We start from the raw sequence: 22,118 nt of genomic DNA, 5'->3' as shown, positions 1-22,118 counted from the left end.
TTTTCTGTGAAAAATTATTTAAATTTACATCTCTTCACAAAATTTTTTCTTTCAAATTGACAATTTTTCTCAGAAAATTGTCAATTTGAAAGAAGAATAATTTTTGAAAAAAGATTTATTTCTGTACTAATTTTTGTCAAAATGTTTTCACAGCTCATGAATTATGGCTGCAGCCCGCAGCCGAAACATGTAGAGCAGGATATTGTTTTTCTGAAACAATAAAAAACTCAGAAAAACCCATCGAGGAAAAGCCGATTTTAAATTCAAATCACTAAAAAACAGTGGTAGGAAATTCTACGTTAATTTTAAATTTTATTTCCACTTGTTCCAACTCGTAATTTCTTTTTCATTTAGATTTTCTAGACCACTGAAGCTGCTGCAGAATGACAAATTGCAATCCCGATTTTTAAATAGAGTCTGATCTCTTCAAATGGTGAATTGTAATGCCTTAGCGGGAGAAGAGCAAGCTCATCAGAGCACGACCCCACAAAAGTGCCTGTGCGAGTATCAAATATCTCTCTCCTAATATCCCGGCAGCCGCGATAATAAAATGAATGAATGCATTTATTCGCGCGCGCCATATGGCCCTGGCTAGAAATCTGCTTTGGCGTCAAGGGACAAGAGAGGGATGGCGGAGTGAGTGCTGCTGCTTTTTTAATGTTGCTCCCTGACGACTCAATTGCACTAATATTGTTGTTACTCTCGCCCCCAACTTTCCAAATATGTGCAATGGGTGATTTACTGTTGGCGGAAAAAATATACACATAAAACATGTCTAACAGTAAACTAGGTGAGATAAATTAGTCAAATATAGAAATCGAGCAGGCCTATGAATTGAAGATTTTTTATAAATGGCAAAAGTAAATTTAAATCCAAATTTAAAAGAAAAAAAAATACTTAGATATAGCAATAATGGGGACTTGAAAAAATAGTAGAAACCTGAAAGAATGGAAAGCGAACATGAGGCAATATTATTTTTTCATTTGAAAAATAATTTTCAGAACCGCAATGTAATCATTCAAGTGGCAAGTGCGAGGGCGTTTTGCTTTTGAAATCACTCTCGGAGAAGCCTTTTGATTGTGCCATAAATTCTGATTTTTCCTCCTCTGATTGATAGAGCGCTCACTCAAAGGCTCGGCCGGAAGAGCGGCGCGAAGATTTCCGCACAACTTTTAAGTATTTCCACAAACAAAAGGTGGCACGTGTTAATATCCGGATATGCGCACTAATTTTCCTGTTTCTAATTTGTCGAACAATTTCCCACCACCACGACCGAATAGCAAATCACTAATCACGCACTCGAAATTGATCAAGTTTGAGCCTCTCTTCGTTTCTAGCGGAGAGAGAGAGTAATCAAGCAAAGGGGGGCCGGGGTGAAGACGCGAGATGACCCCAGATCCATTATTATTTGCCGCTCTGAGGGATGTTGAATAACAAGCGAGAGAGGGGTCGGTAATAATCGACCCATTACTTATATAAGTCGTGGTGGTAATGGGGGGAGAGTGGATTTTAATCATTTCCCGCTGCTTTCACAAAGAACACACACGCATATAATAAGTAGTGCCGCGTATGATGTCGAATGCAAAGTGCATCGCAGATTAGATTTCCCCGGCTGCTGCGCGCCGCTGTTGTGGCCTTTTCATTTGGCTGATTGCTTTTTTGACAAAATTAAAAGCTGCTGGTCGAGCATGAAAGTGCAGTGCGCGGAGGGTCTTGATTAATTCGCCAGACAGTCAGTCAGGTGCCGCTTGAGGTCTTTTAAGGAGAGGGCGTTTTTGTTTGCCTTGCTGCTGGAAATCGTTATTTTGTCAAAATAAAATTCGAGCACAGAATAGCTTATGCAACACGCTCAGGAAACGCGTCGCGCAGGTTGCCTACCTAAGACCAATTTTTACCCAACAGCAAAACAGTGATGCTGTAATGATGGACTGACTATTTCTGTCCGTTTAATTTGTTCTTATGAAACTTTTACTTTTAAAACAAAAGCAATTGTGTGCTTTAGAATTATAAAATGATCGCGATTCACGAAATTTAAAACCTCGTATTTCTGATTTTATTTATTTTTTCCTGAGACGAACAAAAAAAAAATCAAAATCAAACTATAAAACTGCATTGGTTAAAGCATTTTTCTTTTTAATAAGTTTATTTGGTCCAATCTAAAATTTAAAAAAAAAATACATAATAAATAATAATTTAATACATTTTTGTTATTATATTATATTTTGAATTTACAATTAAAAAAATTGATCTGATGATAGAATCGTCTAAAGAGACGACTTAGCCAATTTATTTTCCACCCAAATTAACCTGTAATTTGCGTCTCTCGGGTGACAAGGTGCGTTTTACGCTCACCCAGCAGGTTAGTTACCCAATCGGCCGCCGCTATAGTTTCTTTTGATTTTGTCACCCTCCTCTCACTGCACTCTCTGGTTCTTCTTTTATCTGCTCTCTCGGCGAGCAATATTGCGTGTTCTCGAGAATCAATATCATTATATGGCAGGCGGCAGCCTCATTCGTCGCCGCACACACAACAGGCGCCGCCGTCGTAAACGTGCCGATGAACCGACTAGGTGTGGCTTTCAACGGTGGAGCACAAGAGCAATTCTCAAATAAGGGCTAATACCTGACCAGGAAAATTTCAGCTATAATATTATTTTTATGTTGCAAATAGGGCGCGTCGCAATCGTAATTACATCGTGGCGACGTAAAGAATAAATACAAAATAATAATTACGCGGCGGCTAAGCCTCTTCTGAGGTCTAGCGTTTTAGCTTGTTTCTTCGCTTTTTCTGATTTAAATTTTTGGTATCGACTGAGAAGATTAAATAACAAAAAAATGTTTTCTTTGGTAAATTTTTCAAACTATCTCATTTTTAGTTCACCTATTGATTTGATGCATTTTAATGTATCTGAATAGAAAAATAGAAAATGAATCAATTAAACAATGAAAATGCAGAAATGGGCACTTGAGGAGAGGCGATAATGCAAGTGAAGAAAACTGGTTTCATCCATGTTGAAAAATTGTTTCTATTAAAAAAAAAAAAAAAAAAAAAAAAAAAACAAGTTGCTCTATCAGTTTCGGTCTCAGTCTGCTACCCTATTTAATGAGCAAGAAAATAATACAAAAAAAAAAAATCAGCAAAATGATAACCACATTAAAATAAAATCTGAATATTAAAATTAAAAATTCATGTGTACAGCGCTACTTGCTAACTAATAATGAGCTGGCAGATGGATTGATCAGGAGAGGTGATCTTTATTGGGTGATTAGCGCCCGGCGCCGCCTTCCACAGGAGCGCCGAATGTCGATTGTCGCCAGGCACAGTGTGCGTTTTCGAGAAAAAGCTGTCTGCTTCTTCTCTCAAAAAAAGACATCCACCTTGGTCAAATTTGTGGCTCGGTTGACTTAATGCATAATTATTGCTTGCTATTGCCGTTCTATTTTTTTTTTTTTTAGCCAATTTTGTGTCACTCAAGGATATCTTTTAACAATTTTGTATCAAAAAAGACGAAATATGCTTACAAAATTGAGCTTTCATTAAAAAAATCGGTTCCATATGCATCAGGACAAAATATTTAGAGTGATTTTTGTTATTGTTGAAAGATTTTAGAAGTCCGATACTTACATTCATGTTATATTATTTTTAGCTAAGGTTGCTATTTACTAACATAATATACATTGAAAATAAAAAATAAATGTTAATGTCATGAAGTATCTAACAATTAATTCTGCAGGGACAAAAATTAGCTCCATTCGGTTCAGTCGCGCTCGCTGCACATTTCGCATGAGCTTTACTTTACGGACTGCTTATTGTTAGTGTTGTCGGCCGCCTCTGGTAATAAATTTGCTAACAAGCGAAAACACGGCGAGGCTAAATCAATGCATATATACTAACGTGTTTTCTGTGTCGCCGCGGCGCATTTTCATTACGGCGCCGCGTCGTCTCTGCATTCGAGAGAGAGTTTCGCGCGCCTCCTATTAAAGTGGGTGGCTCGTAAAAGCCGGAGAGCGAGTCGCAAACAAACCAGTTCATTTCGCTCCTCTCTGTCTCTCTCGCTCGAAACTTTTTGCGACTGCATAATAAAACCGGGTGTAAAATTTCTCTGCCGACAACACAGTTATGCTCTTTGTCTCTATTGGCCTGGTACCGCTTCACCTCCCGCGCCGACTTGATTCCACCGCAGCTCCCGTCGCGCGGATATTGGTCGCCAACAGCGGCGGCGGGATTTCCACCCTCTCTCATTGAAAGCCCTCGGAAAATGTTCACTATTGCAGCAAAACATAATCCTATTTTTATGACTAACAACAAAATCTAAAATAATATTTAACATTTCGTAAACATTGAATATTTTCTCCATATTGAAAAAATTGTCTTTTCATGACTCGTAAATTTTTCAAAAGACATTCACATAAGAAAAATAATTGATGTAGAAAGTTGTGGTTCAACAATTTTCCACGTACTCGATCAGTTCTTTGAATTGCAACAAAATCGGCTGAAAATTTGCCATGAAAATTCATCATCTATATGAAGCGAGTTTGCAGGTATCAAAATCAAACATTAAAATTTTTTATCGTTGAATTTAAAATTTAATCAATAAATAATTTTCTTATCCATATACAAACTTCAGTATAAGAATTAAAAAAAAAATACATTTCATTAATGACTTATGACGTAGGCCAGTCCATGCACAGCAGATGCGCCAGCTTATTTGAGCATTTTATTATAAATTTTCCCTAATTCCTTAATAAAAATTTAAATTCTCGTGTCAAAAATAATTTTATTTCTATATAAATCAGAATATTTTTACAGTATACTTTTGTATGCGATGCAATATGAATGAAAAAGTAATAAAGCAATCAAATAAATGAGACAAAACGATATATATTTTCGTTGCTGAGATTTTATACATAATTACGCCCATTGCAAATTTAAAAAAAAAATTCCTATTTAAACTGGTTAAGATAAAAATGACTGCAATCTATTCCAATTTTCCATTTCTCGCTCCCCTAAAACCCATTATCAGTACTTGTCAGTTTAATTTATATCTGCCATAAAACGGGAGGTTTGTATTTTTTTTTACCCCGAGAGTTGTTCTGCTTCTCTGCGGTGGTGAATTATGATTCGCGGTGAGTCGTTGTGGTACAAAGAGGAGCGCTTAGCCAGATTACAATGACAGCGCGCGGCTCAAGTATAGAGGGAAGAGGAGAGATCCTCGGAGGAATGCAAACGAGAAGACGCGGCGGCGAAATTCCCTGAGGCGCACGATACTTTTTATATTACTGTTAGCGGGGGAAACAAATAAAACGAGAGATAAATGAGAAAAAAAACTCGCGACAAAAAGGATTTCAGCAAAAGTAATACTAAATATTAAAACACAAAGGAGGGAAAGAAAATTTTACACAGAAAAGGGGGCAGATCTTAAAATGCCCAAGCTTGACGCAGAAAACTTTTTCGTCAAACAAGATTACATTCAATTAATTAAATGAATAAATTTAATTCGCTCTAATTCAGGCAGAATAATGAAAACACCCAACCCACCCGTCTCATTAAAAAGCCTTGAAATTAATACTGTGAAGATGATTGTCTGCTTTATATTATTAATTTTAGAATCAAAGAACAATTATTAACGATTAAAGTGGAGAGTTTATACAATAATCAATTAATCTCATTAACAAACGTAACGATTGGTATGTCCAAAGAGCGAGAACGGAGCAAGGGTGAGCGGAAAAGTGAAGCGCGCCAAGTCGGGATATTTTCTCAAGTTAAAGTTCGCACCCGGCGTTAGGAAGTCCACCAAGCTTGCACGGCTCCCCAGCATCTCGGTCCAAGAGAAACGATCATTCAAGTGTAGACCCTTCACATCCAACGAACAAGATGATGTGCCAGCTGTTTGGCAAATAAAATAATTAGATTTTGTGATAAAATTAATTAATGATTAATACCGTTGCTCAACATGACGATCGCAAGAACAACAGCAAGAATGATGTACCAGATGGAAAACTGGTGGTTGCTGTTCGAGATGGAGCCTTGGTTGTTGAATATGATGATGTTTCTGTCGCCATTTACGGTCATCCTGCCGCCAGGAGTCGTCATCCTGCCGCCAGGAGTCGTCATCCTTCCGCCAGATGCCATCGTGGAGGATTGAGAGGCTTCAAAAGGGTCCGTTTGGGTCTGAGAATCTTTCGTTAGGACAGAATGTTGCATTTTCAAATTACAAACAATATGGGACAAGGGAAAATTTGGTTCACAATTTAAAAAAAGGAGGCGTGGCAACTGTTGCATTGTGTTTGGTTTTGCGTAACACTCTAGAGTAGTTTTGGTATTTTGAGGGGCTTTTGCCGAGTCCCCGGCCGCTTTGGTGCCCGCGGCGTGTACCTGAGGAGTTTTTTGACCGGTTTGAGTGGAGGCGGCCGTGGCCGCGGCGTGGCCATTGCGATGCAGGCCGCTGATGAAATTGCTTGGCTGCGGCGGCTCCTCGGTGTTGTGCAGGAGATTCCTAAGTATGATAAATGATTTGCTATATTTCAAGCTCTAGATTGGAGGAGGACTAAAGACAAAAGTAGCAAAATTCTCGTACAGTAAAGAAATGACCATAAAAAAAGCATGAGCAAAAAAATTATTTCGATTCTAATAAATATGAGGAAAAAACAAACCAGAATAGTCCGAAAATTGACAAAAACACTATATTTGCGATTTGAAAATATACTGAATTTTATATTTCTTATTTGAATTTACAAAATCAAGGTAATTTATCATACTTAGGAATCTCAGTGATAGGTTTACAGTCGAGGAATGACCATAATTTTGGAAATTTTGAAAAAAAGACCTTGAAATTATATAGCAAAAATTATAAATCAATCCTAATAATTATGAGGACAAAATAAACCAGTAAAGTCCAAATTTTGACAAAAAAGCTATATTTGCGCTTTGAAAATATACTGAATTTTATATTTCTTATTGGGATTTAGAAAAACAAGGTCACTTTTCATGCTTAGGAATCTCGGTGATAGGTTTACAGTCGAGGAATGACCATAATTTTGGAAATATTGAAAAAAAGACCTAGAAAATATATAGCAAAAATATTATTTCTATTCTAATAAATATGAGGAAAAAACAAACCAGAAAAGTCCGAATATTGAAGAAAAACACTATATTTGCGCTTTGAAAATATACTGAATATTATATTTCTTATTGGGATTTACAAAATCAAGGTCATTTGTCCTCATAATTATTAGGGATTGAAATAATATATTTTTGCTATATGTTTCCAAGGTCTTTTTTTCAAAATTTCCAAAATTATGGTCATTCCTCGACTGTAAACCTATCACCGAGATTCCTAAGTATGATAGATGACCTTGATTTTGTAAATCCCAATAAGAAATATAAAATTCAGTATATTTTCTAAGCGCCAATATAGTGTTTTTGTCAAAATTTGGACTTTACTGGTTTATTTTGTCCTCATAATTATTAGGAGAGAAATAATATTTTTGCTATATATTTTCAAGGTCTTTTTTTCAAAATTTCCAAAATTATGGTCATTCCTCGACTGTAAACCCATCACTGAGATTCCTAAGTATGATAGATGACCTTGATTTTGTAAATCCCAATAAGAAATATAAAATTCAGTATATTTTCTAAGCGCAAATATAGTGTTTTTGTCAAAATTTGGACTTTACTGGTTTATTTTGTCCTCATAATTATTAGGAGAGAAATAATATTTTTGCTATATATTTTCAAGGTCTTTTTTTCAAAATTTCCAAAATTATGGTCATTCCTCGACTGTAAACCTATCACCGAGATTCCTAAGCATGATAAGTGACCTTGATTTTGTAAATCCCAATAAGAAATATAAAATTCAGTATATTTTCAAAGCGCAAATATAGTGTTTTTGTCAAAATTTGGACTTTACTGGTTTATTTTGTCCTCATAATTATTAGGATTGATTTAATATTTTTGCTATATAATTTCAAGGTCTTTTTTTCAAAATTTCCAAAATTATGGTCATTCCTCGACTGTAAACCTATCACTGAGATTCCTAAGAATGATAAATGACCTTGATTTTGTAAATCCCAATAAGAAATATAAAATTCAGTATATTTTCAAAGCGCAAATATAGTGTTTTTGTCAAAATTTGGACTTTACTGGTTTATTTTGTCCTCATAATTATTAGAGGATTGATTTAATATTTTTGCATTATATTTTCATGGTCTTTTTTTCAAAATTTCCAAAATTATGGTCATTCCTCGACTGTAAACCTATCACTGAGATTCCTAAGTATGATAAATGACCTTGATTTTGTAAATCCCAATAAGAAATATAAAATTCAGTATATTTTCAAAGCGCAAATATAGTGTTTTTGTCAAAATTTGGACTTTACTGGTTTATTTTGTCCTCATAATTATTAGAGGATTGATTTAATATTTTTGCTATATATTTTCAAGGTCTTTTTTTCAAAATTTCCAAAATTATGGTCATTCCTCGACTGTAAACCTATCACTGAGATTCCTAAGTATGATAAATGACCTTGATTTTGTAAATTCCAATAAGAAATATAAAATTCAGTATATTTTCAAAGCACAAATATAGTGTTTTTGTCAATATTCGGACCTCATTATAGCACGAATTGACATTGACCTTGATCATAAGAATAACGTTACAAGGTCATGCAATGCTTATCGCAATAATGAGGTCTCATGAGTTTGTGAAAAAGCTCCTTGTGTGGGGCGGTGGGGGAGCTTCTGATTTCTGATTCTACCACGCCCCTCTCAGTTGTGTGCTATCTTCTGTTTCTGTTGTCACAAAATAAAAACTCAAATCTTAATTTGCACTTAGCAATCAAATTTTCAGATCGAGATTAGTGTTCATTAGAAAAAGATGTGATCAATCTACTTGACTGTGTGTCAATCGAATCGTTGATTTTTATGGTTTCGCCTGTGCGCCAAGATTGGAATTTTACTTTCATCAGACGGGGGGGTAAAATGAGCAACTGACAGCACGGTGGAAAAAGAAAAATACATACATAAAAATCTTCTTAACTTGGTTCGAATACGTGAATATAATATCATATAAGCTCCATAAACACATAAATGTAATTAAATTTGTAATTTCAGGCCTAATCAGGGATTACAGTTTGACGGGAAAAGGTTTTCGGCATGTCAAATTTGCAAAAATCTGTTTTGAAGTCTCGACTGCCGCCCACTGGTTTGTCGTACCCTAGGTGAGAATTTATCAGATACTGAACCTTTCAGATTTATATTAATTAATTGTTTTACTTCAGGATGGCTAGCCGAAAGTCTCGAGACTATACGCCTGCATCCTGGGACTTGTACTTTGAGAAAAAGCACCAAGTCAAAGTGTCTGACACAGACACCTTCTGCGCCTACACAGCCGGCGAAGTTGGAAATCCGATTTTGTGTCTGTTGCACGGCGGTGGTTTTTCTGGCCTTACATGGTCTTTATTTGCGGTACGTATAAATAATTTTTTTTTGTTTTTTTATAGATACAATTTTTATTTAAAAATATTTCACTTAGTTGGTAAATTTTAACTTTTTAGAAACACGTAACAAGCATGGTACACTGTGAAGTAGTGGCAATCGACCTTCGAGGTCACGGTGAGACAGTGACCTCAAATGACGATGACCTGTCGGCCGATACTCTGGCTAGGGATGTTGGCAAGGTGCTTGAGCACCTTTTCAAGGAGCGCACAGAGCCTGTGTTGTTGATGGGTCACTCCATGGGCGGCGCCATCGCTGTGCATGCAGCCCACCTCGAGCTGATTGCCAACCTGGTTGGAGTGGTGGTCATCGACGTGGTGGAGGGCACTGCAATGGATGCACTTGCCTCTATGCAGAGCTTCCTCCGCAGCAGACCATCGACCTTCAGCTCTCTTGAAAACGCCATCGAGTGGAGGTTTGAGATTGCAATTTTTATTTTTGCCCCAATTTTCTATTCTTGAATCTTCAGTGTACGCAGCGGGCAAATTCGAAACTGCGAGTCCGCCCAAGTTTCTGTGCCAGGACAGCTGAAAAGCATTAAGTCAGGCCAGGTTGGAGTTGGCTTTATAAATGAAGCAAGTCAAAGCACCGGTTTGACAGGCCAAGGAGCCACAACTGCTCTCTTGGAAGAGGAAGACGAGGAGCTGGAAAATCCAAAAGATCAGGGTTTTCAACCTCCAGCGCCTATTCCTCCCAAAGAGGTTTTATTTTAATTCTAAGATATTCATGTTTTAATTAATAAATGTTTCAGCAAAATGAGTTTACATGGCGCATAGATCTCCGAAAGACTGAAAACTATTGGCCAGGATGGTTCCAGGGGCTGTCTCAAAAGTTCCTCAACCTGCCTGTGCCCAAAATGCTCCTTTTAGCTGGAATTGACAGGCTTGACAAGGAACTGACTGTCGGACAGATGCAAGGTATTTATTTTTTTATATTAATATATAAAACTTTTTTCTTACATAAAATAAAACAGGCAAGTTCCAAATGCAAGTCCTGTCCCACTGTGGCCACACTGTTCATGAAGACACGCCAGACAAAGTGGCAGCAATAATATCTACATTCTTAGTGCGACACAAACTGGCCGAGCCTAATGAATATTTTGAGAGGTAAATTAAGATTCTGCCTTTGATTAACTTATTTATTTGATGTTCTATTTCCTGCAGAACTTTCCCAGCATGCTGATCAATGCGCATGAATAAATTGGACTGTACATAAATATTTGCTGGAGTAAATTTATATTTTCATCACACCTAAAACAATTTTGTGTTCATCAATTGAATAAATTTTGGAGTTTGTGCAGCTAATGAACTGCATTTATATTTTTCAACCTTAAATTTAGGAAGTACTAAAGTGAAAAGAGTTATGCATATATCATTAGGCTTTATTTGGTTAACTGGAACATAGTTTATATATCATCAGCCTGCGTTGCACAGCAACTAAATATAATAAGTGCCATTATTTAAAGAATATCGCTGGAATTTGGTATATATGTTTTTCACGTTCATTGGTTTGTGGTTCGCGTGGAGCCTGACGCAGACAAGAGCCGCCGAGCTGAAAATAAAACGCAAATTGATAAGAAAATTTTGGAACATTCGAAACAAAATTGCTTTACCTGTATTGCTTGAGCTTGGTGGTGGAAAACCACTAATTTCGGAAGATTCTAAAGATGCACCTCTCTTTTTTAATTTATCTGCCAATTATTGATCATTTTACTAGTTTTCTTAATTTTGCATTATTCTAATTACACACCTGGCATACTAAATGGCGCACAAATAAATGGGTCGTCAGGTATCTCATGGCTCATGACTAGGCTTTCTTGACTTCTCATATTAATACCTAAAAAGCCAATTGGATTGGTCTTGCTATTTTCAAAAAAAAAAAAAAACTACCACTATTCGAGCCCTTAGGAAGTTGTTGGTCAAAATCCCCGCTTGACAAGGGCGAAAAGGGCGACGTCCCAAATGGGTTCCACCCGGCAACCGAGGTTGTCAGCGAGTTGCCTCCCGAATTCAAACTCTGCGTGGAGCCAACGGTCTCTTTGTTATCACAATATTCGCCAGACGGGAGGTTTGAGCCGGACAGGGTTTTCATGGGAGCCATGTCGAAGACTGTCGGGAACTGACTTGAGTCGCAATTAAATACTCTGGGAACCAAAACAAATTAAAAATTTTGAATTCCATGTTCATAAGCATACTTGTTGAAAGCTGAAGTATCACTGACATTCCTGCGGTGTCCCTTTGACACAGTTAAGTTACAAGGCTGCGGAGGAGAATCGCTACTGGATAAGTTTTGGGTACTTGGCTGCTTGATTGGTGGCTGGAAAACAGGAAAGTTGCTGACCTCCTCTAATTTTTCAACGCCTTCCTTAAAGGGATCCGGAAATTCTGAAATTGAAATAATTTTTAATATTCGAAAGTAAAATAACTACAAAAAAAATGATGTCTTCAACTTTTCCAATTATGAAATAATTTATAAATTCTACTACACTTTTAAGTAAAACTAACTTTCCATATTTATAAATGTGACATGAAAATGTATTTAGAAAAGAGCGTTTTCTTCAAGTGACTTGTGAAATCCAATTATGGAAATGAAGAAAAAAATAACCTGGTGATGCAAAGAGATCCTCAAAAGCTTGGTTAGTGTTGGCGCCCAAGGAAGCCTCGTCGACGATGCTCTCGGCCGGCTGCACCAATTTACTGCAAGGAGCGGCTGCAGGATGCTGGTGTTGGAAATCAACAGGAGGTTCCGCGAAAAAGTTGGGCTGCACAGCTGGCGGCTGCACCAGCTGCCGACGAGAGCTCTGCTGCGGAGGTGGAATTGGCAAGGCGCCCACGTTGACCTGCTGACCACCTTTGGGCCGCTGTCTAGGTGTCACACTGGTGCCCTCCACCACCGGCTGCACAGGCACACTCTTTGGTACTTTGCCTAAGGCGCTCTTCACCTCAGACTCTCTCTCCGGGCAAGGAAGCTTTTCGACATCAATAGGAGCTACTTTCTGCAAAAGGGCAATTTTGTATGCAAAAAATGGACATAAGAAAAGTTCAAATTTTTTGATTCAAATTAAAGTGACGCTGTTTGTAAATTATAATATGATCTCAAAAATTGAAATTGAGAATTTATTCCCAAACATACTTGAGAAATTCCAAAAAGGGTAAAAATAATTTAAAGCTACGTACATAAAGATTTTGCACTGGGCAGTCTTTGCCCAAAAGCAGGAACGCTACGTGAGCTACTTGGAATATGTCTGGTCGCTTATCCTGATCGGACTCTAGCATATACTCTGCAAACAGGTCAAAATTGCACTCTCTGTGGTGAAAAACTTGAATAATTCAGGCATTACTAATTAAACAGTGAAGTCCTCTGGAGTATCTCGAGTGGTCTGGAATGGTGAAGTGGCCGCTCTGGATGGCCAGAGTACTCTCGCCAAACGGCAACGAGAAAAAGCACAGCTTGTAAAGTAGACAACCGAGCGCCCAAATGTCTGCCTTGGTTGTGATCGGCTGCCCTGAGTAAAGGTCAACCATTTCAGGCGCTCGATACGAAAGAGTTGTGTACTTTTTTATTTCCTCCTCGACGTCCGTCACCCCGTGGACAACTGGGCTCAGCACCTTGCCGGTGGACGAGCCAAAGTCACAGAGGACAAAGTGGCCATGCTCATCCAGCAATATATTTTCAACCTAAAAGTAAAAAGATTTGTTAAAAGTTCAAACTTAATAGTGAAAAAGTGTTAAAACTTTGTACCTTTAAATCTCTGTGAATGATTGGGGTTTGACAGTGGTGGAGCCTGGAAATGGCTTCAACAACATCACAGAATATTTGGAGAACTTCGAGTTCGCTGAAGCCAGTCTGCAGCCGCTGGTTCATCATTTGGAGCACGTGGGTGCGGCAGTAGGGCATCAGGATAAGGACTTCGTACACTCCGTTGCCTGTGTGGGTCACACTCGAGTCGATGAATCCAATGATATTTTTGTGCCCACTCAGGTTGCTCTGCAAATAAAAAATATAACAAACATTGGGTTAAATTATTGAGATTATTAAAAAAAAAAATAGCTTACAGCAATTTGAATTTCACGTTTGGCAACGTTGAGGTCAATCTCATTGTTGACGTAGAGCCTTTTGAGGGCGTATTTGGAGCTGGAGGGGCCCTTGCAGAGGAAGACGACGGCAAATCCTCCCTCGGCCAGCACGTCCTCGACGGTCACCGAGTGTTTGCCCACGGTGAACACCTTGCCCACGTACGACTGAGGCTCTTTGGCTGAACCGTCGGCCCGGCTGTCCAACTTGGAGAACAGCTTCTTCATTTTTTAGTCCTAATTTGCCTGCAAAAGAATGCAGAGGACTTGTAATTGCGCTCGTTTTGCTTGTGACCTTGATTCAATTCAATTAATTGGCACACTTAGAATTTCCTCACTATTCGAGCACCAAATTACCAACGGAATGGAAGAAAAATTAATAAAAAAAAAATGTATATTAATACAATATCAAAAAATAAAATTTTTATATACACAGAAATTGAATAATAAATTATAAAAATTGGAATTTCCTTGTGAAAAAATGCGCCAGTGATTATATTTTTCGTCAGAGTTCATCCCTTCCTTTTTCCGCTCGACTCCCCCAGCTGTGTACTAAACAGAGATAAGGGAATCGACTGCCACCCAGTACATAATTACGCAAAAAAATTAACTCTATATTCCCAAAGTAAATGGTTCAGTGCGAATTATTACGAGAGCGCTGAAGAGGCGATGCCTTCTCCGCGAATGTAGGTCACTCGTGGTTTTGGCAGAATTTCAGGTATTGGCACCTTTTGAGAGTTCATCAGCAGAAGGTCGAGGGTGTCCGGAAAAGCGTCCGCAATCCGAGCAAGGGCCGAGCAAGAGCCCTTCCTTCCGCTTCGATCTCTTCGCCGTGTTGCTCTCGTCGTTCCTCAAACAAACTCCACCCCCAGGCAGAACAACCGATGCTTCGTGATTGGCATGAAGGCCAATTAATTCCAACTGCCGATTACAACTTTTTCGGGGTGTACGAGTTCGGACGAGTGCTGAAAGCCCGTCCGAAGGCCGAACCCGTCGGCTGGTGAGGCTGGTCCAAAAAATCTGACGTTTCGTTTTCCTTCCGTTCTTGAAATCGAAGATCGATGCTTTTGCCGCGGAGGGCGCAGGCGTCGCCGCTCCCATTGGCGCCAAAACATACGTTCTCTCTTTGCTTACAGCACGTTATTAACTACTAAAACGTTAATATTTTTTTCAAGCTTTTTATGCTTTCATTAAGTTTACACAATATAACCCAATCTAACCTTAATGATAAAAAATCGTGCAATCCCAAAAAGTTTCGATTATTTGCGTTGAATTAAAAAAAAACGCAGCTCAAATCGCCTCAATAGTCAATACCCTGTTTATTTGACCGGAGCCAACTACATGCAAAACTTTTTCATTTATTTATATATCAAATTGAAGCCTTGAAGGATAAAAATAATATACACTTTTGAATTTTTGAAACTGCAAAAAAGTTTTTTATTTGGGTCCGGAATTTGTTTGGCAAAAATTTACATTTTATTTTTAAACACTAAAATTTGCAGTGTTGCCTGCTTTATGCGGACATGATTTTTTTTTCTTTCATTTTCGTGTGCTCCAAAAAACACTCCCGAGCTAAATTGATTTAGCCCCTTAATAATATATGTGTGTACAGAAAGGCGCAGGCAAAAATTGAACCCATCAAACATCATTTTTAAGTTGGAAACTTCAAAACAAGCTCTCTGTGTTTATCGCAGTTTTGGGGATATATATAATATTTAATGGAATTTGAAAAGTATCGCAAACAACAGTATCGTCAAAACTTAACTCTATGTGTGTAAATTCAAATTTCAAATCAACGACCGAAGGACATTCAAGTCTCCAACCAACATCAACAATCATTAGTGTGTAATATAAGCAGTAAAATAATTTCCGTCGTAAATCAAAAAAGGTATTTAAAAGTCACATATTTGCATAGTCTCGTCACTGGACCTTTGGACTCTTTCACGATATTTCTGCAAAATTAATATACGTGTTTTACTTGAGACGCTGAGTGACGTTTGCCAGGGCGACTGCAAAAGCTTGGAGAGCTGAGAACGGATATTGGAAATCAAGCGTGTAAGCGTTGCCGTCGATTCGGCCAAACTGCATGACCTGCGAGTCAAATTTTGCAATTTAAATTATTGTTCAGCAAATAATAATAATATTTTTTTTTCACCTGCTTGCCGCGGAATTCAATTTGGAAATTCTTGGCCGATTCTTGAGTGACCCTCCCGCCGAAATCCAGTTGATACACCTGACTGTTCTCATTCCACATAGGGGCCTTATTATGCATCACAAACTCCCTGTGCCTTGCAGCGGCAACTGGCACAGAAGGCGGCGGAGGGTCATTTTTTCCTTTTCTTAACTGAAAAAATAAAAAAAAGCAGTCAGAAAAGAATTAAATTCAAATTTTGCGCGATAGGCCAAGAACAATTAAAAAGTCAAATTATATATTTTCAATTACTTTCTGTCTGAGCTGAGCTTTTTGGAAGGTTTCAAGATCTTTGAAGTTGCGTCCATTGGTGATCTCCTCGTTGGTAGTGGCAACTTCGTCATCAGAACTCTCATTTGTGTTTCGATTTTTCCACACCCGCCTGGACAGAAGGGGCGAGTTGAGGAGATGTCGCCTGCAATCCAAAGCAAAGCTTCTAAAACAAAGCAAGGAGGAGAAAGAAAGTGTTAATCAAGAGTAAAGGTGCGTCTCAGAGGTGCGGTGAAATGTACAGAATAGCTCAAGGTGAGGAGTTATATAAGCAGCAAAATAAAAAGAGAGACAAATCAAATCAATACAAACCTGAGAGGCGATTGATTTCTCTTCTTCTTGCCCAGGGCCGGACTGGCTGGGGTGCTGTGCGGAAGACGAGTCGCAATGGCGTTTCGCTCCACGGCACTACTTGGCAAGCCGTCGTTTTGGTTGACAAAGACTTCAGTCTTCAAGTCCTTGATGGGCTCAGCTCGATCCGAGAGAGTGGTGGTGTTGGCTGGAGGCTTTTTGGTTGCTTGAGACTTTTGAAAGCTTTGCTGAAAGTATAAAAAATAAGTGTTGAGAAATTCGACCAAATTTATTAAAAAAAATAAAAAAATTAATGAAATACTTTTATAGTGATTGAAACTTCAATTATGGGTCAAACGAGCGTAAAACGTAAAAAGTGTAAATACTTTACTTTATTAATTTATTTTATCTTTCGTCAAACTCAGCGCATCACACACCATCGCACATCGAGGTAAAACCATTTTTTGCTCTTTTAATAAAAAAATTTTAATTTGTAATTAAAATGTAAAATGTCCATTATATACTGGTAATGCTGCTGAAGCCAATTAACCAGTTTTGTGAAATTTTTACATCATCAATTAATGACAATTTATTATTGTTTTCTTTAAAATTCGAATTAAAAATTTATTTTGAATACTCATCCAAATTGGGTCAATCGAATGAAAAATATGTAAATACCAAGTTAGCGGTTTGGTTTGCTCTGGTCTGCTTCTTCTTAGCCTCAGCCGAGGGGAAAATCTCGCTCGAGTCAAAGCTCTTGCTCTTGCCGCAGTGGGTGAGTTTTGGCTTGGGTTGCTCCTTCTTATGCACTAGGACTAGTCTTTTGGGCGGTGCAGAGTCGCTCAGGTCGCCGAGAGGGCCGTGCGAGTTGAGCGTCAGGTCCACGAGGTCCAGGTAGCCGACGCTGCACGATCGCACCATCGGGTCGAGCAGAATGCTATACGAGGACGGGTTGACCACTGTGGGCCCGCGACTGCACCCTAGCGAAAGCGCTGCCGCCACCGCAGCGGCGGACGGAGGCGCCTCCTCTTCCTTGGACAACGAGGAAACCACCTGTTTGTGGCCAGAACTTTTCTCTCTCCTCTTTGTTCTACAACCTGATCAGAAAATCAAAAATTTTAAGTAAGAATATTTTTTTTTAAAGGTGCGAAAATATTCCTAATTTTTTTTTTACTTAAAAAATTATGCCAAATATAGTTTTAGTTTAAACACTTTAGAGCGCCCATGATCACGTCATATTAAAAGAAAAGGAAAAATTGATTTTGTTTAAACAGACCTGAGTAAATCTCCTTAGCCTCGTCGGACTGGCTGGCGACCTTAATTGACGACTTGACCCTCATGCTGGTGCTAGGCTCAGTGGGCAGATCCTCTCTAGGCGCCACCGTGTGCTTTGGGGTCTGAGGCTCCCCGCCGCACAGAGGGGGCAACGAACTGGGGGCCCTCTGAAGTTGCCCAGGGGGATCGTTGGCCTTGGCACTCAGCCGAGAACTCCGCGAGTTCTGCTGCTGAAGGCGCCTCGACTCGTGAGCTGCAGGGCGCGGGGTCATCGGGGCAATGGGCAGGGCAAGGTCAGTCATTGGCAGGTTTCTGGTCTCCACTTCACTCACCACTTCAATTAAAATTTAATTTTTATTTTTTATAATTCAATTAAAAAATGATATGAACATCAAGAATTTCCAATCTCGATTTTTTTTAAAATTTATTCCATCTTTAGGGGATTTTATATAGATTTATAATACCTTCATCTTCATCTTCAGAAAAAAGATGGGGATTAAAATTAGGATCTGGCCCTAGGACGACGTCGTCGCCGAGCTCAGTCATTACAAGAGTCATTTGTCTCGGCTGGAGGTGCAACAGTGACGTTTTGTAAGTGATCTGCAATGTAGATTAAAATAAATATGCAAACGAGGCCACAAATAGAAAGATCGCTCACGTGTCCTAAATTTTCAGGCAACGAAGATGCAAGACCGTGTATTTTAAATTTCGTGCCCCAGATGTTGGACGTAACTTGAACTAGCCGAGCATACTGAAAATTTAATTAAATACTTATAAAAATTATAATTTCTCAATAAGTAAATAAAAACCTCTGGCAGAATATCTAAGTAAGTCAGATCGTCAATTTCCAGCAGTTCTCTTTTCTCCTGAGCCCTTCTCTTTCTGCACCTCTTTTGTCTCCTTTGCACCCTTGGACTGGCACAACCATCGTCCATGTCCGATTCCGACGAGTCTGTGGTCAACTGGCCATTCGGAGAAGTGTCCGAGCCGTGAGAATTCGCCTTCGAAGTCTCCAGCAAATCTTGTTCTTTAAAATTTAAAATTAATTTTGATTTCAAAGTTCATTTGACTTTCTACCCTCAACCTGAGGGTCAAATATCACAAATTCTGGTTTGATTTTGCTTGTTCTCTTCCCCTTGAGCAGAGGGACTAGTCCGCCTAGAAATTCCAAATAAAGAGTGTAACAAGTGCCAGCGGTCAGGTTTGTGTCTTCGTCGTGTCTGATCATAGTGCAGTAGAGCCGGAAGTTTTTGCTAGGTGGTCTGCTCACAAAGTCGCGCATTTGATTGATTTCTGGCAAGTAGCACTAAAATCAAATTCACCATTTTATTTTAATTAAAAACATTTTCTGTAGGTCAGTCAAAAAAAATCATTTAAGTCAGAACTAGGAAAAAAATAACAAAATATTATTATTCGCTGAACTTTATGTGCCAAAAAAAAGTGTCCAAATCCGGAAAAAGAAAGTTTCCGAAAATAATCTGTCATAATAACTTTCGGACAAAAGTTTTCGCACAAATTCCTAAGCGCACTTTTGGACTCAATTTTTTTCATTCGATATAAAAATGCACGGTGCATGCGTTCAGTTTTGCTATTTAAAATGGTGAAATTTACCTCACTGACCCTGATAGTCTGAGCAAACAAATTGGACACGAGGACCCTGATGCGCGGAGGCAGCGGCAGGGCGGCGACGTGGCTCTCGGACTTAAGCTGCGTGTGAGTCTTAAGACCGCTTAACAACTGCAGACTCGCAATGCGCCGTGAGACCCAGGCGATGTGCATTTGGCACCCGGTGGCGATGAAAAGGCGCTTGTCGTTGTGGCCCCACGTCAGGGCAGTTACGTTCGACTTGAGAATGGACGAAATATAAACTTAGAAGAAATATAAACAAAGTTAAGAAAAGACAAACCTGCTTGTAAGGGATTAAAGTGGAGTAGACGAGGGTGCCTGACTCTGAGTAAAACTGAAGGACGTTGGTTTGGCCGTCGGAAGGCGAGGTCGCCGGCCTGGTGCCTGCCACGGCCAGTAGGTGCCTTGAGTTGCTCCACTCGATGCACAAGCCGACCAGACCGGTCTGCAGCTGCACCGGGGACACGTCGTCGAAGCTTTTCATCAGCAGAATGTTGCCGTTTTTCAAACAAACGGCCAGTACAAAGCCGCGATTGTGATCTGCGAAAAACATAAATACGTGCAAATGATCAGTTCCAAAAATTTGAAAAAGATCAAACACCACAGTATATTATCAAGACCTGGTTTTCAGATGGAGATCGAGTCTAAAAATATTTTAAGGTGTATTTTTATTTGTTTTTAATGTGTAGAATTAATTCTAATTTACGAATTTTTATTAAAAAAAAATGGCAGAATTCCTAACAAGTGTTAAATTATCTTACATGGACTAGCTCCGTCAGACTCGTTCTCTTCCATTTTGAACTTCTCGCAGCTCCAGGCCATGGACACGATGGGACCGTAGTCCTGGCACAACTGGATTTGCGAAACCATGGCTCCGTGGACGTCCATCACTATCAAGCGGCCGGAAGTTGTGCCAAAGTAGACTTGCTGGTCGTCCGGTGTCCACAGTCCGCAGGTGATGGTCGACTCGAGACTCAGCATTGATGACCAGTATCTCTGACCCGCCACCGAACCCACCAAGACAAAACCGTCCTACAATTTGATTTTACAATTTTTAAGCCCAAAGAGTTTTGAAAACGGAACAAATTTTTAGTTTTTGGCGTTTAAAGGTTTGTGGTAATTATTGTGATGATCGCAAATCGCAAGGTGTCAAAACCCCTGCAAACGACTGGTTATGCAACCGGCGCGTCACATATAATTGGCAAGTTGCATAAGCCGCCTGCTGTATTGTGCAAACAAATTGATTGTTCGTACCTGGTAGCAAATGAGGGCCATCCGGCCGTCGTGCGACCACGAAAAGTGGGTAACCGGGGTGTTGCGGTCGTTGATCAGTTCGATGCTCCACCGGCCGTCGTATTTGATCCACACAAAGATGATGCCCGAGCTGTCGCAAGAGGCCAACTTCTGATACGGCTCGTTCCATTTCACTAATATTATCTATGGAAAAGAGAGCAAAATTAGTCCATTTCATGAGAAAAAAGTTCATATTCAGTACTTGTCACTGATGACTTTGATTTTAAAAATTTGTAATTTGAATTTCTTTAATTTCCAAGATCAGTAAGGTTTCTTAAGCAGAAATTGGATAATTTAATTGATCAAAGGGCAAATCATTAATTTAACAATAAAAAAATTTTTACTGGCAATATCCCGTATGAATATTTTAAGAATTTGTGGGCTCAAAATTTATATTTTCCTTTTGAAAAAAGTTATGCCAACCTCAGATCGGTGTCCTCGTAGGTTGTAGTTGGTCCGTAGAGGAAACTCTGAGTTCTTGCGCCAGTGGGACGTTGTGAAGGTGACGCCGACGATTCCACGAACATTTCCAGCAGCCAGCCACCCTTCTTGATAGTAATTTGTCCTGCTCAACTTCCATCCTTCATCCTAATGAATTATTTCCACAATAAAAAATTTAAAATAAAAATACCCTATTAACAATAAATTGCTTCGAATTTTTAGATGCCAAGGGATAAAAATTTTATTTACAAAAAAAATCTGCCTTTAGAAGTTTTGTCCTCAATTTTTGCTGTTGTGAGAATTAGGTTAAGGATATGTGTGGCATTGGTCATGCGAGTGAGGCGCAAAAGTTGAGTGTTTTGTTACCTCCGGCAGCTCATCAGGTACTTTTCCCATCCATGTCAGGGAAAGGATGGAGCAGTCGCACTTGGCGTTCAGGTTGCGCTCGAAGTGCAGGTGCATCTCGTGTCTCCGCGCCTAGTTCATTTTCGTGCAGCGGCTGTGTGTAGGCAACCCGTTTGCCAAAACATTTTACTACCGAGTACTGACGAGAGTAGAGCAAGCTGGCTGGCAGGCTCACACCTCCTCGGCTCAGCGCGGAAAATCAATATCGTCGTTATTTCCCGAGAAAGCTGCTGGAGGGAGAGACCTAGACCGTGAACACGCGCTCTCCTCCCTCGCCAGCAATTGCCAAAACGCAGCGCCGCACTTTCTCCCTCACACACACGCCCTTTACACGAACCAAATATTTGCCAATCGCCCTTGATGAATTTTGCAGTGCTGCGGGAATATCAATTTATCTAACTGACGCTTTGATCCTTCAGTTGTCCATAAGCGTCTCTTTAATAGTGCTAAAAATCATAATTTCTGAAAGCCATTAGAAATTCCGTTTGGAGCTCATCAAAGTCACGGAATTTACAATAATTTTTAAAGATTTCAAAAATTTTAGATTTTAAAATTATTTTTTTAATTTTGTATAAATATAGGAACAAAATTTTAATTAAGAACAAACAAATGAATTTAATAAATAAAGACAAATGCTGGGAAATCAATATGGATCCAGACGCCTAAATTTTTAAAATCATATCTTCAATATTATTATTTATTAAATTTATTTCTTCTTCACAGTCAATACAAAAAATTTTCGCACTTTAACTAAAATA

The 22,118-nt window shown here is 39.0% G+C and overlaps 3 protein-coding genes across 7 annotated transcripts; 1 reads left to right on the top strand and 2 right to left on the bottom strand.

The window, feature by feature from the left end:
* The first annotated feature begins 6,317 nt into the window (after positions 1-6,317).
* Positions 6,318-10,799, top strand: LOC132204651 (protein phosphatase methylesterase 1). Of its 3 annotated transcripts, none has more exons than XM_059633276.1 (8): positions 6,318-6,501; positions 9,112-9,218; positions 9,279-9,465; positions 9,555-9,910; positions 9,965-10,196; positions 10,247-10,412; positions 10,469-10,601; positions 10,659-10,799. In XM_059633276.1, the coding sequence occupies exons 2-8, from the start codon at positions 9,154-9,156 to the stop codon at positions 10,675-10,677; spliced, it is 1,158 nt and encodes a 385-aa protein (XP_059489259.1). In that variant the 5' UTR covers positions 6,318-6,501; positions 9,112-9,153; the 3' UTR covers positions 10,678-10,799. The 3 variants fall into 3 exon arrangements, with proteins under 3 accessions (XP_059489259.1, XP_059489256.1, XP_059489258.1); XM_059633273.1 differs by lacking the exon at positions 6,318-6,501 and adding an exon at positions 8,749-9,040; XM_059633275.1 differs by lacking the exon at positions 6,318-6,501 and adding an exon at positions 8,749-9,050.
* Positions 10,800-10,864: 65 nt separating this feature from the next.
* On the bottom strand, positions 10,865-14,641 carry LOC132204212 (AP2-associated protein kinase 1). Of its 2 annotated transcripts, none has more exons than XM_059632569.1 (11): positions 14,220-14,641; positions 13,551-13,814; positions 13,237-13,482; positions 12,836-13,172; positions 12,672-12,775; positions 12,100-12,490; positions 11,690-11,879; positions 11,385-11,638; positions 11,245-11,331; positions 11,108-11,185; positions 10,865-11,046 (listed from the first exon to the last, which is right to left on the bottom strand). In XM_059632569.1, exons 2-11 carry the CDS (start codon positions 13,794-13,796, stop codon positions 10,997-10,999), a joined length of 1,983 nt encoding a protein of 660 aa, XP_059488552.1. In that variant the 5' UTR covers positions 13,797-13,814; positions 14,220-14,641; the 3' UTR covers positions 10,865-10,996. The 2 variants fall into 2 exon arrangements, with proteins under 2 accessions (XP_059488552.1, XP_059488550.1); XM_059632567.1 differs by having other exon boundaries at positions 14,297-14,641.
* A 353-nt stretch (positions 14,642-14,994) lies between these two features.
* Positions 14,995-21,526, bottom strand: LOC132204281 (tubby-related protein 4). 2 transcript variants are annotated; one of them, XM_059632682.1, is made up of 16 exons: positions 21,322-21,526; positions 20,938-21,102; positions 20,476-20,658; positions 19,983-20,253; positions 19,502-19,761; positions 19,207-19,440; positions 18,673-18,901; positions 18,405-18,622; positions 18,254-18,346; positions 18,060-18,195; positions 17,597-17,929; positions 16,999-17,417; positions 16,342-16,568; positions 16,012-16,195; positions 15,724-15,912; positions 14,995-15,659 (listed from the first exon to the last, which is right to left on the bottom strand). In XM_059632682.1, exons 1-16 carry the CDS (start codon positions 21,415-21,417, stop codon positions 15,543-15,545), a joined length of 3,354 nt encoding a protein of 1,117 aa, XP_059488665.1. In that variant the 5' UTR covers positions 21,418-21,526; the 3' UTR covers positions 14,995-15,542. The 2 variants fall into 2 exon arrangements, with proteins under 2 accessions (XP_059488665.1, XP_059488666.1); XM_059632683.1 differs by having other exon boundaries at positions 16,012-16,174.
* Between the last annotated feature and the right edge of the window lie 592 nt (positions 21,527-22,118).

Source organism: Neocloeon triangulifer, unplaced genomic scaffold (genome assembly GCF_031216515.1).
Source record: "Neocloeon triangulifer isolate White Clay Creek 2 clone unplaced genomic scaffold, ASM3121651v1 ptg000022l, whole genome shotgun sequence".
Taxonomy (NCBI): Eukaryota; Metazoa; Arthropoda; class Insecta; order Ephemeroptera; family Baetidae; genus Neocloeon; species Neocloeon triangulifer.
Note: the sequence above shows the minus strand (reverse complement) of the source record. Positions and strands in the feature narration are given on the sequence as shown.